At 48.5% G+C, this 21,652-nt stretch overlaps 1 protein-coding gene across 2 annotated transcripts in view; it reads left to right on the top strand.

Moving 5' to 3' along the window:
- Positions 1–21,652, top strand: part of Nle (notchless protein homolog 1) — a 58,850-nt gene that overhangs the window by 9,563 nt on the left and 27,635 nt on the right. For both annotated transcript variants that reach the window (XM_084599645.1, XM_084599646.1), the window contains 2 exons: positions 2,671–2,863; positions 10,197–10,326. In XM_084599645.1, coding sequence (XP_084455771.1) covers positions 2,671–2,863; positions 10,197–10,326 — 323 coding nt within the window. The remainder of the gene's footprint in view (positions 1–2,670; positions 2,864–10,196; positions 10,327–21,652) is intronic.

Below are 21,652 nucleotides of genomic sequence, written 5' to 3'. Positions count from 1 at the left end.
CACGAGGGATAGAGTTGGCCAGCCATAAATGAGATATCTAAAACAGTCGATGTTATTATTTCATTACGAGTGTGCTATGGGTTTCTTTTTTACGAAATTAGCCCAAATTGAGAGTCATTGGCATCAGGCAATTCAGGTCATGGTGCTTGATAGTGTGAGATGCTTTTGCTGAAATTCTTCTTAGTGATTGGCTAAATTGAACCTTATGAAAATGCTAACTATGTATATGGCTGTGACTCATTTCATCTGTTCAAGTGTCACTGCAGAGCAAAACAAATATGCCAAAGAAATTTTGGACAGGCCTTAAAGCTGACATCTGATGGCCATAAAAAAAAAAAATGTGAACATTGTTATACTCAAGTGTGTTGTGTTGGTACCTCACATCCTTGCCACACACTGGCGAATCATCTGATCATGTTTAACAGAGTGCTGTGTCTCGTGCTAAACTTTGTGAGAAGTGCAAAGACAATGCCTGTTTCACGTCTGTCCCCCAGTGGTGTATGTATCTTAACTCTTGCCTTACTGCGTCTATTCAAATCATTCAGCTTGACAGGGAATGTTTCATTCTGAGCAGTCCGGACTGGTTCTGGACATCTAATGACATTCAGTATTGGAGCAGAAAGCTAGGTCAGTTGATGCATCTGCATCTTTGAAATCGAGGGTTACTGCTCTGTCAGACACAGGCGACAGAAAAGTAAATGAACAGTATGCTGTCCACTTCCTATTCTGTTGTCTACTAGCACGGTAACCCTGATTTCAAAGATATTCAGTGTGTTGAAAAAGAACTGTACTTCAGTTTTAGAATCTGTATTTGTCAGCAGTATGGGGGAGTATTTTTCAACTTTGCATGATACCAGTCAACATGGAGAGATCATGGCAAGTATGGCGCTTGGCATCCTCGTGTCGCACAAACTCCGCTCTAAAATGGCAGTGTTCTCGTGATTTCGCAGCACCTACACTTGACTTTGTAGCAGAGATTATTGCTTTGCTCAGCCTGAACTACCAACAGGTCTGGAACCTTCATTTCCTAATGTAATGTAACCTAGTCTAGCCTCCCTGAAGGCACATTCTATGCATTTAAGTGCCGCCAGCAGTGTAGCGGACAGTTTTCCTTAAGGGGATCCGGGCGCATGATGGCCTGAGCTGCCTGTTTGCCATAAAACACGACACAACAGACCCGGCTTCAACATTGACACTGCACTGAAGAGTGGCCTAAAAGCACTGTACGCAAGCATTGATTTCCTTGTTTGCTTTGCTGACAGAGAAGCTAGCATTAAGAACTCTGTAGCCTTGAATCATGCACATTTTTAGCATTGGTGCAAAAAATACATATTCTAGGTTTATTGTTTTCCTATTGCCTGACTGCATTTTTGTGTGGATCTCTCAAATTTTTCCCATTAAGCATTTTTTTTTCTTTGTAATCGATGTATATTCGGTATTTTCTTAATATCATTGAAAGTAGGATTCTGCAATGTGGTTAAGTTTATGGGTGAAAAATGTTTTATGCACACCACCCTAGAATTGTCTCTTAGGAAAGAGCGAATGGAGCTTTCTGTTGGGCAAATTAGTTTTGGCGCATTTTGGTTTTAGGACACTGACAGTATGTCTGTAGAACATTGCTTTGCATTGTTTATTTTCCCCCTGAATCTTGTGAAAGCCTGAGAGTTAACAGAACGTGGCAGAAGGCTGTATTACTACATTCATTGTGTTCCTACAGACATGCTACAGGTCAAAGCGTGCCTAGAATTTGTTTTTTGCAAAACACATATTTTAATTTTGAGCTTTCTTGAGGCAGTGTTCATTGACATATCTAAACACGGAAGAAAATTGATGAAAGCGGCATTTAACAGATTTTAAGAACAAGGAATGCCTTGATCTCCTAGAAGTGCAACAAAACAAGCGAAGTCAAAATAAGACTATCGTGAAGAAACTTGCTCCGGGAGATGAGCATGCAGTCAGAAAACAGGACCAGAGGATTCCCCAGCGGATTTCAGCAGTGTAACTTTCAGACCAATATAGAAAACGAGGTATACAAATTAATGGAACAATTTTCAAAAAATCAATTTTTTTGGCCAATTTTTGCAGTTTCAAAGCTGCATTCTCCCATAAAATCAAGAGTGTGCATGTCCCTTGTTGGCCAGTCCAGATGTCTTTGCTCTGTGAAGGCATAATTATGAAAATAAATGTCACACTTTTCAGTGCTGATGGTAAGGCATGTCTTTGCTCTGTGAAGGCATAATTATGAAAATAAATTTCACACTTTTCAGTGCTGATGGAAAGGCAGCACACTATTTTATTTTGTCATAAAACTTGTGTGCATTTCTTCACTTAGCAGAGCTTCTGTACTTTGGCTGGTTGGCTTGCCTACTAGCTATGACCAGTGTCTTGTATTGTTTTGAGTCAGTGAAATGGAGAACTAATGCTTTGCTTTTTTTGCCTCATGTTTTACCTGGCGTTCACTGAGCTCGAGCCATGTAGTGCGTTTGCATTGGAGCAGAGAAGTGTGCCACTTCCCCAGCTGATGTGCTCGTAGATATTCTTGATTTTGTTCATAACAACATAAGTAGCTTGCTGCTTTTTTTTTCCCTCCTCTTTTCAGTGCTGATCCAAGCATGCACTATGCTCAAAGTCTTGTTCATGCCAGTAATAAAAGTTGGATCTGCCAAACAGGAATGCTGCATGCCGTTCCCTGGCGAGCGGTAGCAAAGACGGCACCGTGCGCATCTGGGACACCACACTGGCACAGACGCGGCTAACCCTTGCCGGTCATGTCCAGTCGGTGACCTGCGTTCGCTGGGGTGGCACAGGGCTTATCTACACTGCTTCTCAGGACTGCACCATCAAGGTCTGGAGGGCTGACACTGTGAGTTTTCAGGATTCTTTCGACTTATGTCATGTGGCACTTCCTTCCATGGCCATGATGAGCCATCATTGACCTGGCTGCACAGCTAGGTATACATCATGTACTAGTGTTTTCAAAATAAAACGGAGCACGGGCCTGTGGAACAAGTGCTCTTTTTCGTCTGGGCTGCCGATGAAGCGAACACCAAGGGTGTCAGGCTGAACATCCGGGTGTCCCACAAGCAACCAGGATATACACATGCGCATCCGCTTGCAGGGCACGCCACGAAACAAAAATTTGTTCATTCATGTGCTCCATTTTATTTTGCAGACACTAGTACTGTGATTTAAACCACATGCTTTATCATAATGTTGATTTGGTATGGTGAAACAGTGTATACTTTGGTATGCTGTTTCAACACAGTCTACACGCAATGTCAAGCTATATAGAGCAGCTTTGCTGTGAAAATCTGCATTGACCTCTCTGTAATTTTCACCAAGTGCAAATGGGACCACTCCTAGAAGATGCTGTATGCCCTCAGGGAGCTTGTGACATTTTTTCCAACATAGTTGCAGATAAAAACGTTCAATTGAAATGAGTAGGTGGCTTTTCAAAAGTACCTACTGTAGTTCACTTTTGGTTTGGTTGGATTTATAGGGTTTAATGTCACAAAGTGACAGCCTGTGAAAGGTGCCGTAGCAAAGGCTCTGGAAATTTTGACCACCTTGAGTCCTTTAATACAATAGGAGGGCCATTTGTTTAACCTACACCAGCTACACCAATGTAAAAGCTCGTTAATTCGAACTTCACGGGACCGGGAAAAAAGTTCGAATTATCCGATGTTCGAATTATCGAATGGCCTCGAAAAAAGTGACCAAAACCGTTCGTACAACGGTAAATGTACCGTATTTAGTCGGGTAACGAACTCGCTCGCATAATGAACCCACCCAGCCCCGATTTGTGCCTACGAATCTGAAAAAAAAAAAAATAAAAAAATAAAGGCGTCAGTCGTTAGCGCGTCCCTCCGTTGCGCCTTCACGGTCCACAACACAATTCTTGGCAGTGCGCCAAGATGCTGCGCGGCGATAACGGCGTGTTTATCTTTTGACTTTAGCTGGGGCAGGCGGCAGGAAAGCGAACTTGGCAAAGGGCCAGCGCTTGTCCGGTTGTGCAAGCCTCCTTTTCAGTACATTCGCTTTATCATGCTATGAGCGACTTGGGCGGGCGGCGCCGTCCCACTCCAATCATCGGAACGAACGGTGCTAAAAGCCGGCGTCATGATCGCGGCCGACTCGCCTGCTTCCGTTGACGACTGATGGGTGGAAGGATGGTTGGCTATCGCAAAAAGAAAAAAAAAAAGTTTAACTCATAGTGCCCGACCGAGATCATAGCCTTTTATGGGCATTGGCTGAGACTGCGCCGACAGTACTCATCCCTATTTCCAAATTAACAGGGTTGGAATTAACGAGTATTTAGTTGCGAGCTACGGAGGTTGCGCAGAAGAGAGAGCAGGCAGCCGCCGCCGCGCGGCCATGCACTGACCATGCCGCGGCCGCGTCCCCTCCCTTCAACGCCGCCGGCCGCCACGCCGGTCATGGCGCCATTTAAGTTTTACCCACTCTTCCATGGTTTTACCTGGTTCCTTATTCTGTCCCCGTATTGGACGTGCGCAGCCTCTAATTATGCCTACCGATCGCGGAGGTGTTTCTTTACTTTTCCTTTTTTTTTTTTTTTTTGCCGCGTGATGTGCGCCAAGCCGCCCAGACGCGGCGGCGCGTAGTTCGAATTATCCGTAGCGGAACCGATTCACGTTCGAATTAGCGGGCTTTTTTATACACAGATCTCTATGGAGCTTGGCCGGACCTAGTAGTGCAGTTCGAATTATCCGAAAATTCGAATTATCGAGGTTCGAATTAACGAGCTTTTACTGTATAGCAAATCTCCTATACCTGCAATGGATTTTTGCTGCACTGGTGTAGGTGGTGTAGGTAAAAAAAAAATGGCCCTATAGACACGTAATTTTTGGATTTGAGTTTTATCCTTTGTAATGATGCCTGAGACATTGCTGTGCATGGACCTCTGAATACTTTGTAATCGAATTTCTTCTCTCACCTGTTTCGGTGCAACAGCCGAGTGATCACTGTGGCACAAAAGTCAAGTCACCTGTTTCGGTGCAACAGCCGAGTGATCACTGTGGCACAAAAGTCAAGTCTAGGTCATGTGAGGGACGAAAAAAAAATCCTCTCTTTTAAATTGACTAGAATGCTGAAGCCAGCCTACCTCATGAACAGAAATCAAGAGTGCATTGTCAGCGGTTATATCAGTTTTTTTTTTTTTTTTTTATGCCTCACGTGACCTAGACTTGATTGTGATGTCACAGCCACCTATCAGCTGCTGAAAATAAAACTGGTGAGAAAAGAAAATTTCTTTATAATTTAGTGGTTGTAGGCGAAAACCATATGGTGATCCATTGTTGCGATGGAGCACCAGAGCAAGATGACCAGTGTGGCAGGCTTCTCATTCTGAACAGCCCGTGCCGTGCCTGCTCTCCAAGCACGCGCCGTACATCTTTATTTTCCTCTAACACTGATCTCAGCGCATCTACTTTATAACGGCGGGCGCTATAGGGCCCCCCGCCTAGATGAAACGGCGAAATGTACGTGCCGACGGGGCAGAGATGGGGGTGCCACAGCGGCAAGCAGGTCTGCAGATAAGCCGGGAACATCTGAGGGGAGCTCCTGGGCAGGTGCCTCGAGGTACGCGGGTTTGAGGCGATCTAGAGAGACGACCTCTTCACGACCATCCAGCAGGATTGTTGCTAACTTTGTCATCCTGTTGAGGACGCGGTACGGCCATCATATGAGGGGGTAAGAGGCGCCTTTACAGCGTCCCGCCTGAGAGACACATGTGTCGAGGAAGCAAGGTCTGGGTGCACAAAGACTTGATGGGCAAATGAGCGAGGCGGCACTGGGCGCAGATGCTGAAGACAGTCTTGTAGGCGATGAAGGTATTGTAGGGGCTGAGATTAGGGAGCCGAAGGTACGAACAAGTCTCCGGGCAGCCGCAGGAATGTACCGAAGACGAGTTCGGCCGCCGAACAGCCAAGGTCATGACGCAGGATGGCACGTAGGCCTAGGAGCACCATAGGGAAGTGGTCGACCCAGTGCTCGCGATCCAGGCACGCAGAGAGGGCAGCCTTGAGCTGGCGATGGAGCCGCTCGACCATGCCGTTGGCACAGGGATGGTATGATGTGGTGCAGCAGTGTTTAGTGCCGAGTAGCCGTGTGAGCGAAGTGAAGAGGGCACGTTCGAACTGGCGGCCGCGATCCGTGGTAACAATGCCGGGGCAGCCGAAGCGGGAAACCCACGCTGAAACGAAAGCTCTGGCAACTGTTTGCACAGTAATGTCCGGAATTGGCACGGCTTCGGGCCAACGGGTGAAGCGGTCAACCATCGTCAGAATATGCTTGTAGCCCTGAGAGGGGGGAAGCGGTCCAACCAGGTCAAGATGAATATGGTCAAAGCGCGATACAGGTGGCAGGAAAGACTGAGGGGGAGTCTTGGTATGGCGTGTCACTTTGGTGGACTGGCAGGCAAGGCACGAGCGGGCCCACTGGTGAATGTCGGTGTTAATGTTCAGCCAGACATACCGCTGGGTAACGAGGCGCTGCGTGGCTCGAATGCTAGGATGGCAGATGTCATGGAGGGAATGGAAAATGGCACGACGAAAGGCCTCCGGGATGAACGGTCGCGGTAGAGCCGATGATATGTCGCACCAGAGCGATTCGGGTACAAACGGATGAGGCACGAGCTGCAGACGGAGGGCTCGGGGATGGGCACGCAGGGCGTGCAGCTCAGGGTCTTCAAGCTGCGCCCGGGCCAGAGATTGCCAGTCCACAGCAGGTGAAGACACGCCAATGGTGGTAATGCGTGAAAGTGCGTCAGCTGCCTCGTTGTCAGTGCCTTTGATATGTCGAATATCGGTTGTGAACTCCGATATGTAGGCCAGCTGACGAAGTTCACGGGCGACATACTTTGAAGAGTTCGTACGGAACACATACACCAGAGGCTTATGGTCCGTGAGAACGTAAAATGGCTGGCCCTCCAAGAAGTGACGATAGTGTTGGATGGTGGAGTAGATGGCAAGCAGCTCATGGCCAAATACGCTGTAGTGAGTCTCGGCAGGCTGGAGCTTCCGAGTAAAGAAATCCAGTGGGTGCCACTCGAAGTCGATCTGCTGCTGGAGAATCGCACCAATGGCCACGCTAGAAGCATCCAGCATGATGCGAGTCGGCGCGGAAGTCCTAGGTTGGATGAGGATGACTGAATCGGTTAGGGCTTGTTTTGCAGCAGTGAAAGCGGCCTGAGCTTCGGGAGACCAGGAAATCTCGGAGGATGAGGACTTGGTGGTGCGGAGAAGGTCAGTCAGGGGGTGAAGAAGCTCGGCGCAGTGCGGAATAAAGCGCCGTGAAAAATTCACTAGGCCCAGGAACTCACGGAGCTTGCGTAGGGTAGTCAGTGCTGGAAAGTCCTTAACAGCCTGGACGTGAGAAGGCAATGGACAAATTCCCTGCGCCGAGATGTGGTGGCCCAAGAACTCGAGCTCAGAAGAGCCAAAACATTTCTGGGCATTGACGACCAAGCCAAACTCTTGGAGGCGTTGAAAGAGTCCCCGGAGGTGACGCTCGTGATCCTGGGGAGTACGACTCTCGTTGAGGATGTCGTCGATGTAGGCAAATACCGCTGGGAGTCCACGTGTCACTTCAGCAATGAATCTTTGGAAAGTTTGAGCTGCGTTGCGTAGCCCAAATGGCATGCGCACATACTCAAACAGTCCGAAGGGTGTAGTGATGGCCGTCTTCGGAATATGGGCCGGTTCAACAGGGATTTGGTGGTACACCTTGACAAGGTCCACTTTACTAAAGATCTTGCAGCCTTCCAGATGTCCAGTGAAGTCTTGGATGTGTGGAAGGGGATAGCTGTCGTGGACCGTGTGAGCGTTGAGAGCCCGGTAGTTGCCACACGGATGCCAGTCACCCGGTTCTTTCTTGGGCTCCAGATGGAGTGGTGAAGCCCAAGCGCTGGATGAAGGGCGAATTATACCCAGCTGGAGCATGTGATCGAATTCCCGTTTTGCAATAGCCAGACGCTCACCGAAGAGGCGGCACGGACGAGCTGCGACAGGTGGACCATGCGTGACAATGTGGTGGGTTATACCGTGCTTGGGTGGCTGATGGAGATTACAAGGCCCCGTGACCTCGGGAAAGTCTGTGAGGACTTGGGCGTACGGGCATGACGGAATCAGAGTTCGGATGCCAGTGGAAGCGACAGCCGATATAATGCGAGTGATGGAAAGACGCGTCTTGCTGTCGATGAGACGATGGCGACGCATGCTGACGTCCAGATCAAAGTGCGTCAGGAAGTCGGATCCGAGGATGGGTTGATGTACATCAGCGACGATGAAGACCCATCGAAATGTGCGCCGCAGGCCAATGTCCAGAGGGAGGAATCGGAGACCATACGTTGCGATGGAGGTTGAGTTGGCCGAACGGAGAATAGGCCCATATGACTTGGAAGCACGGTCGGCCTTGGAGGACGGCAGTGCGCTGACTTCAGCACCAGTGTCGACGAGGAAGCGCAGGCCAGAAATGCGGTCCATGACGACGAAAAGGCGGCCAGGTTGAAGAGCAAGGTCACACACCGCAGTCAGTGATCTCGCTCCGCGTTTCCCGACCACTTGCATGGTGGAGTGCACTGGCGGGCGCAGTGCTGGAAAGTTCAGTGATACCAGCAGAGATGCGGACTGCGAGGATTGGACGAGTGCGGACCGCTCAGCGAAGACGAATGGCGACGATGTGTTGAGGAGAAACCATGCTGGGCATGAGAGGACATCCGAAGGGCATCGATAGAAGCGGCCAGCTGATCGTTCCGGGCCTCTAACCGTGAAATGACGGAGGTCTCCGGTGGAGAAGAGAGGGCAGTGAAGAAAGGAGAAGTCGCGTCGTGGACTCGATCAGCGAGCTGGGCGAGGCGGTCAAGGTTCAAGTCCCCTGCAGCAGCCAAGATGAGGCGGGTGGACTGCGGCAAGCGTTGAAGGAAGAGCTGCCTCAACATTGCGCCATTTGAGTCGGCGTTGCTTTTGCCCAGGAGCTGCCGCATGCTAGTGAGTAGCTGGGAGGGGCGGCGGTCTCCAAGCTCTTCGTAGGTGAGCAGCTGCTGGAAGCGTGCACTCTTGGACGCCGTGGTGCGGTCCAGAAGGCCCTGCTTTAGTCGCTGGTACGGGGCATCGCCCAAGGGTCCAGCGATAATGTTCGCCACCTCTTGAGCCACTTCAGGAGGCAGGTTGGAAAGTACCGAGATGCCGAAACCGAGATGCCTCCGAAGTGATGTGGTGCAGATGGAAGATGGCTTCCACTTGGGCGAACCAGATCTGCGGACACTTGGGCCAGAATGCTGGTAGGCGGAGCTGGAGAGCTGCGACGTCTCGTTGGCGCAAGGTAGCATCAGGCGGAAGGTCGCCTGAGAGTGGTAGGTTGCTGGGGTCTGTCATTTCTTAGGCCGGAGTCATCACTGTTGCGATGGAGCACCAGAGCAAGATGACCAGCGTGGCAGGCTTCTCATTCTGAACAGCCCGTGCCGTGCCTGCGCTCCGAGCACACGCTGTACATCTTTATTTTCCTTTAACACTAATCATAGCGCCTCCGCTTTATAGCGTCGGCAGGCGCTATACCATATACAGGAATGACTTACGCATCATTAACAAGAAGAAAAATGCCATCAAAGTTAGGTGTCTATACTCCTTAACATGCACTGACATGACACAGTGCATGGGTGCCTCCATCGAAAAGCGGCTTCTGTGGTTCACTTTTGTGCAATCACATAATGCACAACACCTGGAATGTTTATCTTTAGCTACGACGTGGGTTGTGTCCTAAAATGCATGCTGCAGGATGTGAACAATGACATTTGTCATGTGGGTTATGTGTGTATTTTTTAATATTTTCACATTATGCTATATAGGTTGACATCCACAAAGATTGAAAAAGTAAGCTTTCACAGTGCGTCCTGTTCATCCACTTCGCTGTTGTGATAGCAGTTTTCTTTGCCTTCTTTTGCTGTTTTCTGCTAAATGTGTTAACGGGAATAGTTAGGCAGCCACCTGGCAGCAGATGGCACCTAAATGACATGGGGAGGAAACAACAAAGAAGCAGAATGTAAATATAGAGTGTGAGGAGAAGTCATATTTGCTTTCTGATATGCATACTTATCAGCCATGCTTGCCATGCAAAATATTGAGGGCTGTGCACCAACTGCCTTCACATTGGCTCGTGCCTCCTCCTGTCACATTGTTCAGGGCATCCTGTGCAGGACGCTGCAATGCCACGGCCACTGGGTCAACGTGCTGGCACTCAACACGGATTACGTGATGCGCACTGGTGCCTTTGATCCCCGCAAGCAGCAGAGCATTGCGAACTGCCCAGCAGGTGGTTTTCTATCTTACCATTTTTTTTCTCTATAAGAACATGCCTGCACTTTGGAAAAGAGACTGCAGTGATGCATTTAGTATCTATAATCGAAACTCAGATAGTTCAGTCTTTCACCTAATTGCAACACACTTCAAATTCTTGGTTGGCTGGTTATATTTTCAATGCAGTTTAAAACCTCTCTACTTGTAGTGCTCTTTCAGTTAATTCACTATATTTTGCCTTGCTTCAACGTTCCTGGTGCGCGAAAGAGCAGTGGACGTAGTTGCATACATCAGGCTTGTGATGTCGCGTGAGCTGTAAATTCGGCCCTTACAGCTGATTAATTTGGGCATGGACTGGCGTAGGGCCATGTGGAGGTCCAAATAGTACTCCAAGCAATTGGAGGCGCCGTATCGTTGCATAGTTTCGTTTTCTGAGCTTTGCTGCAAGCCTGCGGTGATCGCAGCTATCAGCCTCGCATCAGTGATTCATGCTCAGCTTCACGACGTTTCGGGCACTGACTAGTGCATTGAAGTGTTTTTTACTTGCTTATTTTAAAGCATTTGCTCTTTTACCTTGCTCCTCAGTTTTTAGCGCTTTCTGCTGCACAGACCACCTGCTACTGAGGGAGGGATCTTGGCAGCATGCCAAATTGCAATCACTCTCCCAGCAGATTTTGCAAGCTAAATGACCATAGCTGAAGCCCAAAAATTTATATTACACAATTGTAACTGTCTTGACTTCCTTAAAAGGTGTCCCATTTCGCTGTTACGGAACAAATGTGCACTCCCTGTGCCAAAAATACGTACAGTCGAACCTCGTTATAACGAACACGGATACAGCGAATTATCGGATATAACGAAGTAAAAGCAAAGTTTGGTTGGCTGTGCTTTATTTCTATGGGAGTTCTATCTGTATAACAAAATGAAAAACTGAAAATTTGACGCTAAATCGGTTATAACGAAGCATATTTCGTATTCACACGACTCAAAATCCGCAAAGAAGCAAAAAAAAAAAATTTTTTCAAAACGCTAAATTTCGGTTTTATCAATCGCCTCCACCTAAAATGTGTTTGAATCACCCGCACTTTCGCACGCCACGCCATCTAGGGATCGCGAATGAATCTAGCATCAACGGCTGCCTGGCATGTGACCGGTACGTGATCGAACCACCGCCCGCGTCGCCTCCACCTAAAATGTGTTTGAATCACCCGTGCTTTCGCACGCTACGCCATCTAGGGACCGCGAGTGAATCTAGCATCAACGGCTGCCTGGCATGTGATCTGCACGTGATCGAACCACCGCCCGCGTGCCCCTGCCCTTACTTTTTGCCGACCCGGGCGTGTGCTCACTTTGCTCGAGGTCGTGCCGGCGTCTTGCAGCATGGCGGCGCCGAAACGCAAAGCAGTTTCTCTTAAACGAAGATAAAAATATTCAGGGCGGTCGACAGCGGGCGCAAGAAGAAAGAGATTGCCGCAGACTTCGGCGTTGCGCCTAGTACTCTGTCAACCATACTGAGCGCAAGGCAGAAGATAGAAAACTTGCACTCTGCAGGCGCCGTGAAGAACGACAGGAAGCGTGTCAGGTATTGTCACCACCAGGATGTTGAAGATGCCTTGTTCGCGTGGTTCAAGGACGTTAGAGCGCGCAACCTGCCTGTGTCTGGTGCCGTGCTTCAAATGAAGGCAAGAAGTCTCGCTTGCGTCTTAGGCCACGATGACTTCTATGCAAGCAGCGGCCGGCTGCAGCTGGCTGCAGCGATTTAGACCGCCACCAGATTGTTTGCCACACCTTGTTGGGCGAAGAAGCAGCCGTCGATGTAGAGAACTGCGAGAAGTGGGCAGAAATCTTCCGCATGCAACTGGATGGCTACGAAATGCGCGATGCCTACATCGTGGACGAGACTGCGCTTTTTTTTAAGCTGCTCCCGGAAAGGTCACTCGTTGCGAAGAACGAACTGTGCCGAGGAGGCAAGAAAAGCAAAGACCGCGTTACCGTCGTTGTTTGTGTCAACATGGATGGGTCAGATAAAAGGCGGCTAACTGTTATTGGTAAATCTGCTTGCCCCAGGTGCCTGCGCAATGCCCGAAATATCCAAGCGGACTATCGCTCGAACAAAAAGGCGTGGATGACGACGTCACTCCTTGAAGCATGGCTGAAGGCCTTCGACAAAGACATTGCAGAGCAGCGCAGGAAAGTGCTCCTTATATTAGACAACTGCTCTGCCCATAAGGTGTCTGTACCACTTGAAGCGGTCGGCCTATTTTTTTTGCCGCCGAACTCGACCTCAGTGCTGCAGCCATTAGACAGGGGCATCATTCGCCGACTAAAATGCTGCTACCGAAAGCGATTGGTTACGCAGCTCATATTTGACATAGACAGGGGCCATAAACCTCAAAACTACGCCGGACATGCTGTACGGTGCATGGAACGAAGTGGCACAGTCGACAATAAGAAATTGCTTTGTTGATGCTGGCCTAGCCCCATACGCCAGCGAGACTGAGCCCAACGATGCCCACGATTCTGAAGGTGAAGCGGACAATTTCGACGAGACGACATGGCGTCAACTGGCGGTTCTGAATGTTACGTTCGAGGACTTTATTGCTGCCGATGACAACTTGGCTGTGGCGCCGGAATTGACCGACCAAGAAATTGTCGATCAGCTGCTTCCTACAGATGATGCTACGAGCAGCGATGAGAGTGAAGAAGAAGGCGAAGAGCGAGCTCACAGCAGCACGGAGGCCGCCGATATGGCGAGGAAATTGAGAAGGTACCTTGAGAACCTACCTGTGGCCAAATCAGCTGACATTGGGAAAGCACTGCACAGTGTCGATTTCGTTGAGAAATTTATTCTATCGAATAGTGTGAAGTGCCGCCAAATGAAGATTACGTCATTTTTTAAATAAATCAGTTCTGCGTGGCCTAAATCCCGATTTTTGTGCTCATTTTTGCTTGGCAGTGCAAAATGAAAGGTAAGGTTTCGCGTGCTTATACCACGCTTTAAAGAAAAAAAAAATGCTTTTTTTTTCAGCTCTGTGCTTTCCATTTTAGGGTAGCCTTTACTTGGGTTTATGAACAGAATTTTTTTTTGTAGGAATTTGTGTGTACTTTTACAACAAATATCGGATATAACGAACGAATTTCCGCGCAAAATGAGACTTCGTTATAACGAGGTTTGACTGTACTTATCACAATAGGAAAGATAGGAAAGATGTTTATTGCTCTAGAAAGGTCTTTTGCTACTAGCAGACGAGAAAGAAGAGGTCCATCTTCCTTCTTCTCACAGAGTCAGTCCCCTATTCCAGGGCTCCGCTGAGCTTTGCTGCTCATTGGGCGTGCTGGATCAGACCTTGTTGGCAACCCAGATCGCCGCTGGAGAGCCAGCTCTCCCACTGTTCTGCACTCGGGTCTTTACGAAAGCTATCATTCTTACTGCATTCCCACGTGATGTGGTATTAGGAACGTTTGCTAGCACACCACGGGAAGGTGTCCCAATATTGTGACGGGTAAATCTTGCTAAGGATATGCATGTTTTGGAAAGTTCCTGTCTGCAGTCTTCGCCAGTACACTGCCTCTTGTTGATTTAGATCACGATGAGGCGGCGGATAGCGGATCCGTACCCCCTTATGGTATTTGAGAATGTCTGACTACCTAGGGCCGACTCGCTCGAGTAGATCGTCCGATTGGGAGGAAGCTCGGCTCGTATACCCTCGAGCAACCTCGTCGGCGCGTTTGTTCCCCGCTATGTCGGTGTATCCTGGCACCCAGTAGATGTGTGTGACTTTTGGGGGGGTCGTGCTCTGGAGGAGCCGGAGCGCGGTGTGACCTATGTGGTCGTATGAATGGTAAGCGACGTGTTGCTTTGGTAACCGGCTTCCACCGCTAGAGCAATGGCCAGCTCCTCCTCTTCGGTTACTGTGCAATCCCTGACTGAGGCGCTAGCTAATTCCTTTAGGTTGGAATCAATAGCTACCGCCACTGCGCTGTTATGTGAGCTTCCTGTATACGGAGCCGCGTCCGTGTATACCGTTGTGGATTTTTGTAGCTAAATTTTGTTGTAGATACTTCGCCCGGGCTGCCCTACAGGCCGCATGCAAGTTGGGGTCCATGTTCCAGGGAAGGGAGCTAACCTTTAGCGTCTGGCGAATTGCGTCCGGTATGCTCGCAGTACGATTCTCGATTTCTGCAGTTTTGCCTAGCCCCAGTCACCTAAGAAGTGAGCGCCCCGTAGGAGTCTGCTGGAGCCTGGCTATCTGCGTGGCCAGTTGGGCTTCTTTGATCTCTTCGAAGGTGTTGTGAACTCGAAGAGCTACTTGTAGTTTTGCGTTGGAGGTGTTCATTGGTAGGTGCAGGGCTGTCTTGTAAGCTTTGCGGATGATGATATCTGCACTTTCCACTTCTCTTTTGTTGAGGTTGAAGCACGGGAGGGCGTAACCCACGCGACAGCACCAGGCTCTGAACCAGGCGCAGTGTATCCCCCTCTCGCATGCCGCTCCGCTTCTGCGACATGCGCGGGATCATCCTGGCGACCTGAGTGGTCGATTGCTTGAGAAGGCCGAGCGTATGGCCGCATAGCTGGTTGCTATGCAGCCACATTCCCAAGGCTGGTATCTTGTCTTGTTCGGGAATTAGCTGTCCTTCGAGGGAGACATTGAGGGGGCCTTAAGTTTCCCTTTGTGGACTCGCAGGGGTTCACACTTATCACAAGTTTCTTGTTTGTTAGTGTAGTGAAGCCTCGTCATGTGGAAACTATAGGGGACCGCAGCTTCACAGGGGGGCGCTGCAAGCACCAGTCAAAAGCGCCTTCTCCGGCTGCGTTCCCAATTGTCTGGGCAGGCTGGTTCCCCCTCCCATTGAATATCTGTGTGACTAGCTCTTGAAAGTGGTCAGTTCTGCACTTGTTTGTTGGGGTGCTGCAGATTTCTTTGTGCAGTCGTGTGCTTTCTTCTTCATGTTTGAACGCTTACACATGCACATGATTCATAGAATTAGGAAAATTTGGCAGCGCAAAGGTGAAAAAAGAGAGGAAAAAACTACTGTACTCGCGGAAACGTTTTTCTGGCTATGGAGCCAAGGCTGCGGGGACGGAGCTTTCGTCATGGTGTTACTACACCATGTAGTTCTTCGTATCTGGCCTCAGGTACGGTTTCGGTTTCAATTCCGCCTTTGCTTGAGGTAATGGCTTCCGAGCCTCCAATGACGCAGAAATGTCTTCCTTTAGACTACTTAAGGTCTGAGTGAGCATATATTTGCGGTTAATGCTTATCACGTGCTACGTATGTTGCCGAAACAAGCGCATTATGAAAGTGCACCGAAACCGACGAGTAGACGCAGCAGCAGCAGCCGACGTACGCTTCGGGAGATTCTCGGCAGATGACGTGGCCATCCCGTTTGCATTAGGCACCCTAGTATGCACGGTGTCGTGTACTGATTTTAAAATGCAGTAAACTAACGTACTGGCCTGTATTGTAGTGCAATCTTGATGTAATAACAACATAGGCATTTTTGTAGTGATATATTCCAGAGCACGATTCGCGTAATTTATCAAAGGACTATATTCTGCTGCGCAGTGAGCTGATGCGTTTTGGCTCTGTAGCTTTGGTTGCATAGCCACAAAAACTTGTTGGGGAGTATCGTGGATCATGTCCACTCCGTGAGGCAAATTGACAAAAACGCTATTACTGTGACGGTGCATTTAGTGTCACAAGTGGCAAGGTCATTTAGGACGTGGAATTGAAAGTAAATACCTTTTTTGACATAGTCATCCTCACAATATAAAATTTTGTTCGATGGCTCAGTCCAACGCGCACAATTTCGCTGACCGAATAGTTTGAATTTTGATCCTTTTTTTGCGAATGATAATGAAAAATATCTTTATTTGAATATAAAATAAGAGCCCTGAAGGCTATATGCAAGGTTGAAGAGAAAAACGAGACCATCCACCAAATATGCCTACCAGCTGCTCCCTTTTGGTTAAGAGAAAAATATTGAAAGCTTGGTTAATAAGTACCACAGAGATGAGTGGTTGCTTATTTATTTAATGCTGTCACAGTATACACGTATCCCCAAAACGACATATACAGTCGAACCCAGATATACTGAACTCACGGAATATTTCCTTGAAATTCCCATGTAAAAGTATAGACAAGCGTCAGCCCGTGACGTCAGTGCAGATGCGGCAGCGCTGGCGACAGTAGTTTCGTGGTGTAGGCAAAAGCTCGGGTCATCTGCATTGGATGCGCAATGCTTGCTGTGTTTTTGGGCATAATTCCCAATATTCCTGCAAGCTGTGGTGTGGTTGGTTGCGCCACGAGGCACAAAAGGAAAATAGTACCTGTTTTCACGTGTTTCTTGTGGTCGGACAAGTATGAGAGCTATGGGCAGCAGCGTTGAGCGAAACAAGTAGACCTTTCGGCGACGGATTGCCTTCGCGGCTAACGTGCGTTGCACGTCTGCACTGAAATTTGATCAGTTTGTTGGCAACTCTTAATTGTCGTGACTGCTTTTCGGTCTCACGGTGAATAGCGCAATAACAAATGCCTGCAGCTCATGCACATTTTGTTGTATATAATATATCAAGTTAAGAAGCCGCACTGTGAGTTACATTCACTTGTGCTTGTGCATATGTTCGTACAGAAAAGGTCACAAAAGTTGCTGAGAAGGCAACTGTTGTTAGTTTGAGCGCTCACTCCAGCGCGATATGGCTGAAACAGGTCTTGTGAAGTAGTTTTCTCTAATATCACTTTCGCGAGTTTCAACGAGTGGCTCATCATCGGCCCTATAGAAAGCAAGTAAACATTGTTAGGATCCGGGCAAGTCACGTAGCGTCATTTCTCAACACTTTCTTTTTGAAGGTCATTAAGATTTTGACGAACAAATTAAATATCCACGTACAACGTAGCTCTGATTAAGCAGGATATATTTAGATATGCTATATATGGTACATGGAATTTAATGTCTCAAAGTGTAATCGGCTATGAGGGGTGCAAAATAAGCAGGTAAGGTGACGAACTTTTGAATAAACAGTTTCAGAGTATATTAAAAAAGCTTAACAGATCGTGCAAATTTTGCTGCAAGCCATCGTGGAGAACGTTGCATTTCCGTTCGTGCACCTTTCCTGAGGACAAAAAAAAAACAGAAATCAAAATGAGAACATTCTTACGGGCCGGCCTTCATGTATTATATTAACCTGTGAATGACCTTGGCTGCGTCTGTACGATGAAACAGACTCCAAACGTCTTTTTATCAAGAAGGATAAAACATTGGCAGCGCGCACTATAGGCGAATATGTTACAAAGAACTAAAAGATCGAGTTCTTATTCAGTGAAATTCTGACTTAAGTTGCCGGTACACTGAGCTAGAAATATGATTTCTAGTTCACTATAGTTGTTGGCAATATATATTGTTTCTTAGTGTGGGGTGCTTGGAGTATCAGAAAGCCCATTAAGAGTTGTCATATGAAACACACACCCAGTCATTCATTCGTCGTCGTCCTTGCATGCGCTAGCAGTAGGCACGGGAGTTGAACAATGTTGGCTGTTAGTTTTTCATATACATTGCGCTTTCTCGTTTACATTTAACTCAGTCACTACAGTCGCCCACCGTAGCCGCGCGCTGCAGAGGCCACGGAGAAGGAAGCCAATTTAGCGCTCTTCGCCAGGTAATTCCAGAAGTAATCGGCTGATAAAGTGCTGAACTACTCTCCAGGCATAAACAAAACTGTTTCTACGCACAAGCGAAGCTTAGGCTTCAGAATATTCGCCCGCGTGAATTGGTTTCGAAGGCAGCGTCGCTTGGTGCTGTGTAGGCACACTGCCTTTTTGCCAACACCCCATGTCGCTGCCGATCGCAGCGCCACCTTTGTTTACAAACATGACGCTTGTTCATAGGAAAGCCGCTTCATATATCAAACTCAATTTCACCGGTCGTTCGATATATCGAACTCCGCACCACGCACTGCAAAAGTGTGCCTTCCCCAAAGACGATCGCATCACCCTCGGCCGTTTGCCGCGTGACATTTTCAAGCCACGCGCGGAATGAATGGGAGTGGACAGTTCGGCAATGGCTGATCTAGGGAAGCGCCGCGCCCATTCCCCAAAGGCGCGCGCACCTGCGGTTATCGTTTCCTGCGTGCCAATACGTGACGTTTGCAAGCCATGTGCGTGAATGAACCGGAGAGAACCGGTGGGAATGAGAGGGGAAAAACGCGATAGAGCGAAGCGCAAGGGTGTGCCCATTCTTTTGCCGAGCTATCTCTCTCCTTCCTCTCTCCCGGCCTTCGTTCGTAGTAGCATGCGCTACGCATGCGCCAAGCCAGCTCAGCCCGTTTTCAGACAGAACGTCGGACGCTTTATCCAGTGTGTGTTGCGAACCCTCTGCACGTGGCGGCTGACGTGGCTATGGTGCCTGCGGACGTTAAGAAGTGGCAGATCTCTCTATTTCTCTCTCTTTTTTTTTTGCGAGAGTCGTCCATTCTCATCTTTGTGCTGTACGCGCATCGTAGCGTAAGATATGGCGGCTGCGTACGTTAAAAAGCGGCAGTTATTTTTGTTTTTTTTTTGCGGGAGTCGTTTATTCTTGCGTGTATGAATCAACGAAAGCACGCAGTCAACTGTGATCATGACACTGGCTTTTAGCATTTTTCGCTTCAAGCAGCATTTAGCTATCACACTTTCCAATGATTTTGTGGCAGTGGATTACGCCTGTTCCAAGTGCGGCGTAATAAATCGAACCAGGCTTGTGCAATCAAGCCATCACGGGCACTCTGCCAAGTTCGCTCCCCGCCATCGCAGGAGCTATCAAAAGATAAACGCGCTCTGACGTTATTGCTGTGCAGTATCTTGGCACGCTGCCAAGAATTGAGCTGTGGATGAGACAACCGAAACAGAGTGGCGCTCGCCATCGACATACAAGCGAAAACGCTCGCGATTTCTGCCGCGGCGACACAGAAACCTTGTTTTGAGCTGCCGCGGTGGCTCGAGCGGCAAGAGGGACGCAGTTCCAACAAGTTTGAAATTTTTCGCTCAGTCGCTGCCGCTCGTCGCTGAGATCGCTGAATCGCTTGCATGTGAGCGAGCTGGCCTTAACGCTGTTTTTTTTTTTTTTTTTTTTTCGAATTCTCGGGTGCAAAAGTGGAGGGTGGGTTCATTATGGGAGTGGGCTGATTACACGACAAATATGGTATCATTTTTTCGCATCATAAGTGCAGTCTCAAGCCGATTTCTGTATATCGAATTATCGATATATCGAACTATTTCGCGATCCCTTTTGAGTTCGATATATTCCGGGTTCGACTGTATTTGCAGAGCCATAGCTCGTATGCAAATGCTCATTGATGTGCAACAAACATTTTGACTTTTAATTATTATTTTTCAAAACTGCATTCGGCCACATGAACACTCATCAGTAATCAACGATAGTAGGGAAATGCTTAACTAAATGTTACAGTTCCGTGCAAAAGTTTGGTAAATAAATGTGTCTGTATGGTAGATGTCATACTTTTTCAATAGGATAGAGATCTGGTCCAGGTGGAGGCTGCTCATGGGTAAAAATTTCTGTGTGCAGGTCCTCTTTCTCTGTTCTTGTAAACTGTGAGGCCAAAACGTTTCATCGTGAATATTTTTTTCAGCACTCATGGCTGTGCCGTCCAAAGCAACAGCTTACAATAATCATTGGCAAATGAACTTGCAAGGCCGGCGACACTGCAAGCATGCTGCTGTTGTGTGCTTTTAATAAAAACAATCAAAGAGGAGCCGTTCCGCACCCCCCATGACACAATAACTTTCTTCCCTCTCTAAACGCCATGGAATGCCAACATCTCTTTTTTGCACCTGCGAGTAAGACGGCGTGTGCACACAATAAAGGAGAGGGTGCCAGTGGCGCGAGCAGCGCGCATACCATTGGGTTCAATGCGCTTCACCGGCAACATTCCTGGACAGTAGTTCAGAAATGGCCGCCAGGAGAGAGAGAAGCGGCGCTGGCACAGTGGGAGCAAACTTCAGGTACGCTTCCCTATCGCTGGTGACGAGGCTCTACCAGTACCATGCTGTTACACCTGTCAAGCAGGGTGGTTACTATTTTAGAGCAGCTCTGCTTTGATATTCCCCTCAGTGGGCAGTACAGCAAGATGGAATTGCGAAAAAGCATCACCGACTTCTAGTCTTCACTCAAAGGCTGACCGCTATTGCCTATTTCTTTTCAGTTTTTTTTTTCCCCCGGAGCTTTGTGTTGCAGTTTATGGGGGTTAATTCTCGCAAGAATGCGCCACGGGGGGGCTAGATGCTACAGTTGCCTTCTAGGCCCGACGTGCCAGCCCTAGCAGACAGAGCTGAGACCCCCAACCCGTGGTGCAAGAAGTCGCTACTGCGGCGGGTTCGAGCCAGAGGGGAGAAACACCGAGTTGCGCACTCGAACAAGGTTTAATTTGCCCGAGCAGTTGTATATGGCAAATCAACAGCACACAAATACAACCGCCGTAGTGAGCGAACGCCGCATACGGTGGTGAAATAAAACCACCTGATGAGGAAGCACACGCAAGCAGGTGAGAGGAAGAGTGTGCTCATCTGGCGTGGCTTCGCGCTCACATCCCGTTGCGGTGAGTGCGTACGGTGAGTGGGCGATTCTTGGTGACAGCGGTGGTCTCCTCGGCGGAAAACATGAACCGCGCGCGTGTGCGCACAGCAGCCGAAAAGCCCCGAGCAAGTTGCGACAGGCACGATCCTCGACTCGGACATGGGAAAGGAGGTCTCCCGGCTACGCCGGCAGGAGGGAAGCCCGCGGCAGCGTCGCCGCAGGAAACCGGGAGGCGGCGGGGGGTGGCCAGCGGTCCCTCTCCTCCGCCAACCTCTCTACCAGCACGTAATCACGCGTTATAATTACTCGCAATCGTTATAATGGAGGCAGGGGATCGTGAATCCCCACAAGTTTAACGATTTCACCTTTGGATAAGAGAATTTCTTTGCAATCCCTTGAGGTTCTGATTAATGGGGTTTCATTTTATTCGTCAATCAGTGCATTACTGATCATTATGTTAGGGGCTGAAACCTCCTGAGGTTGCCCAGCCTGTTCATTGCCTTGTCAGGATTCCCATTTCTGTGTAGCTATACATGCAGCTCTAAATATCCTTTCATTGTTTGTCACTGAAGGCTACATTTGCACAGCAGATTGATAAATGTCCAAGGTCCTGGTGTTGCTGCAGGTGATAAAATGGCTATTTTTATTTGTGGGCACCCTCACGAGGTTGCTCACCTCTGTTACTGATTACATTTTTCTTTTTCATCCACACAGCCAGTTGCCAACCACTGGGTGAGAAAACTTATCGGTGCCTTATGATATGCTTTGAGCTA

The sequence above is a fragment of the Amblyomma maculatum genome, chromosome 3, assembly GCF_055883805.1.
Source record: "Amblyomma maculatum isolate TAMU_Amacu chromosome 3, ASM5588380v1, whole genome shotgun sequence".
Lineage (NCBI taxonomy): Eukaryota > Metazoa > Arthropoda > Arachnida > Ixodida > Ixodidae > Amblyomma > Amblyomma maculatum.
Note: the sequence above shows the minus strand (reverse complement) of the source record. Positions and strands in the feature narration are given on the sequence as shown.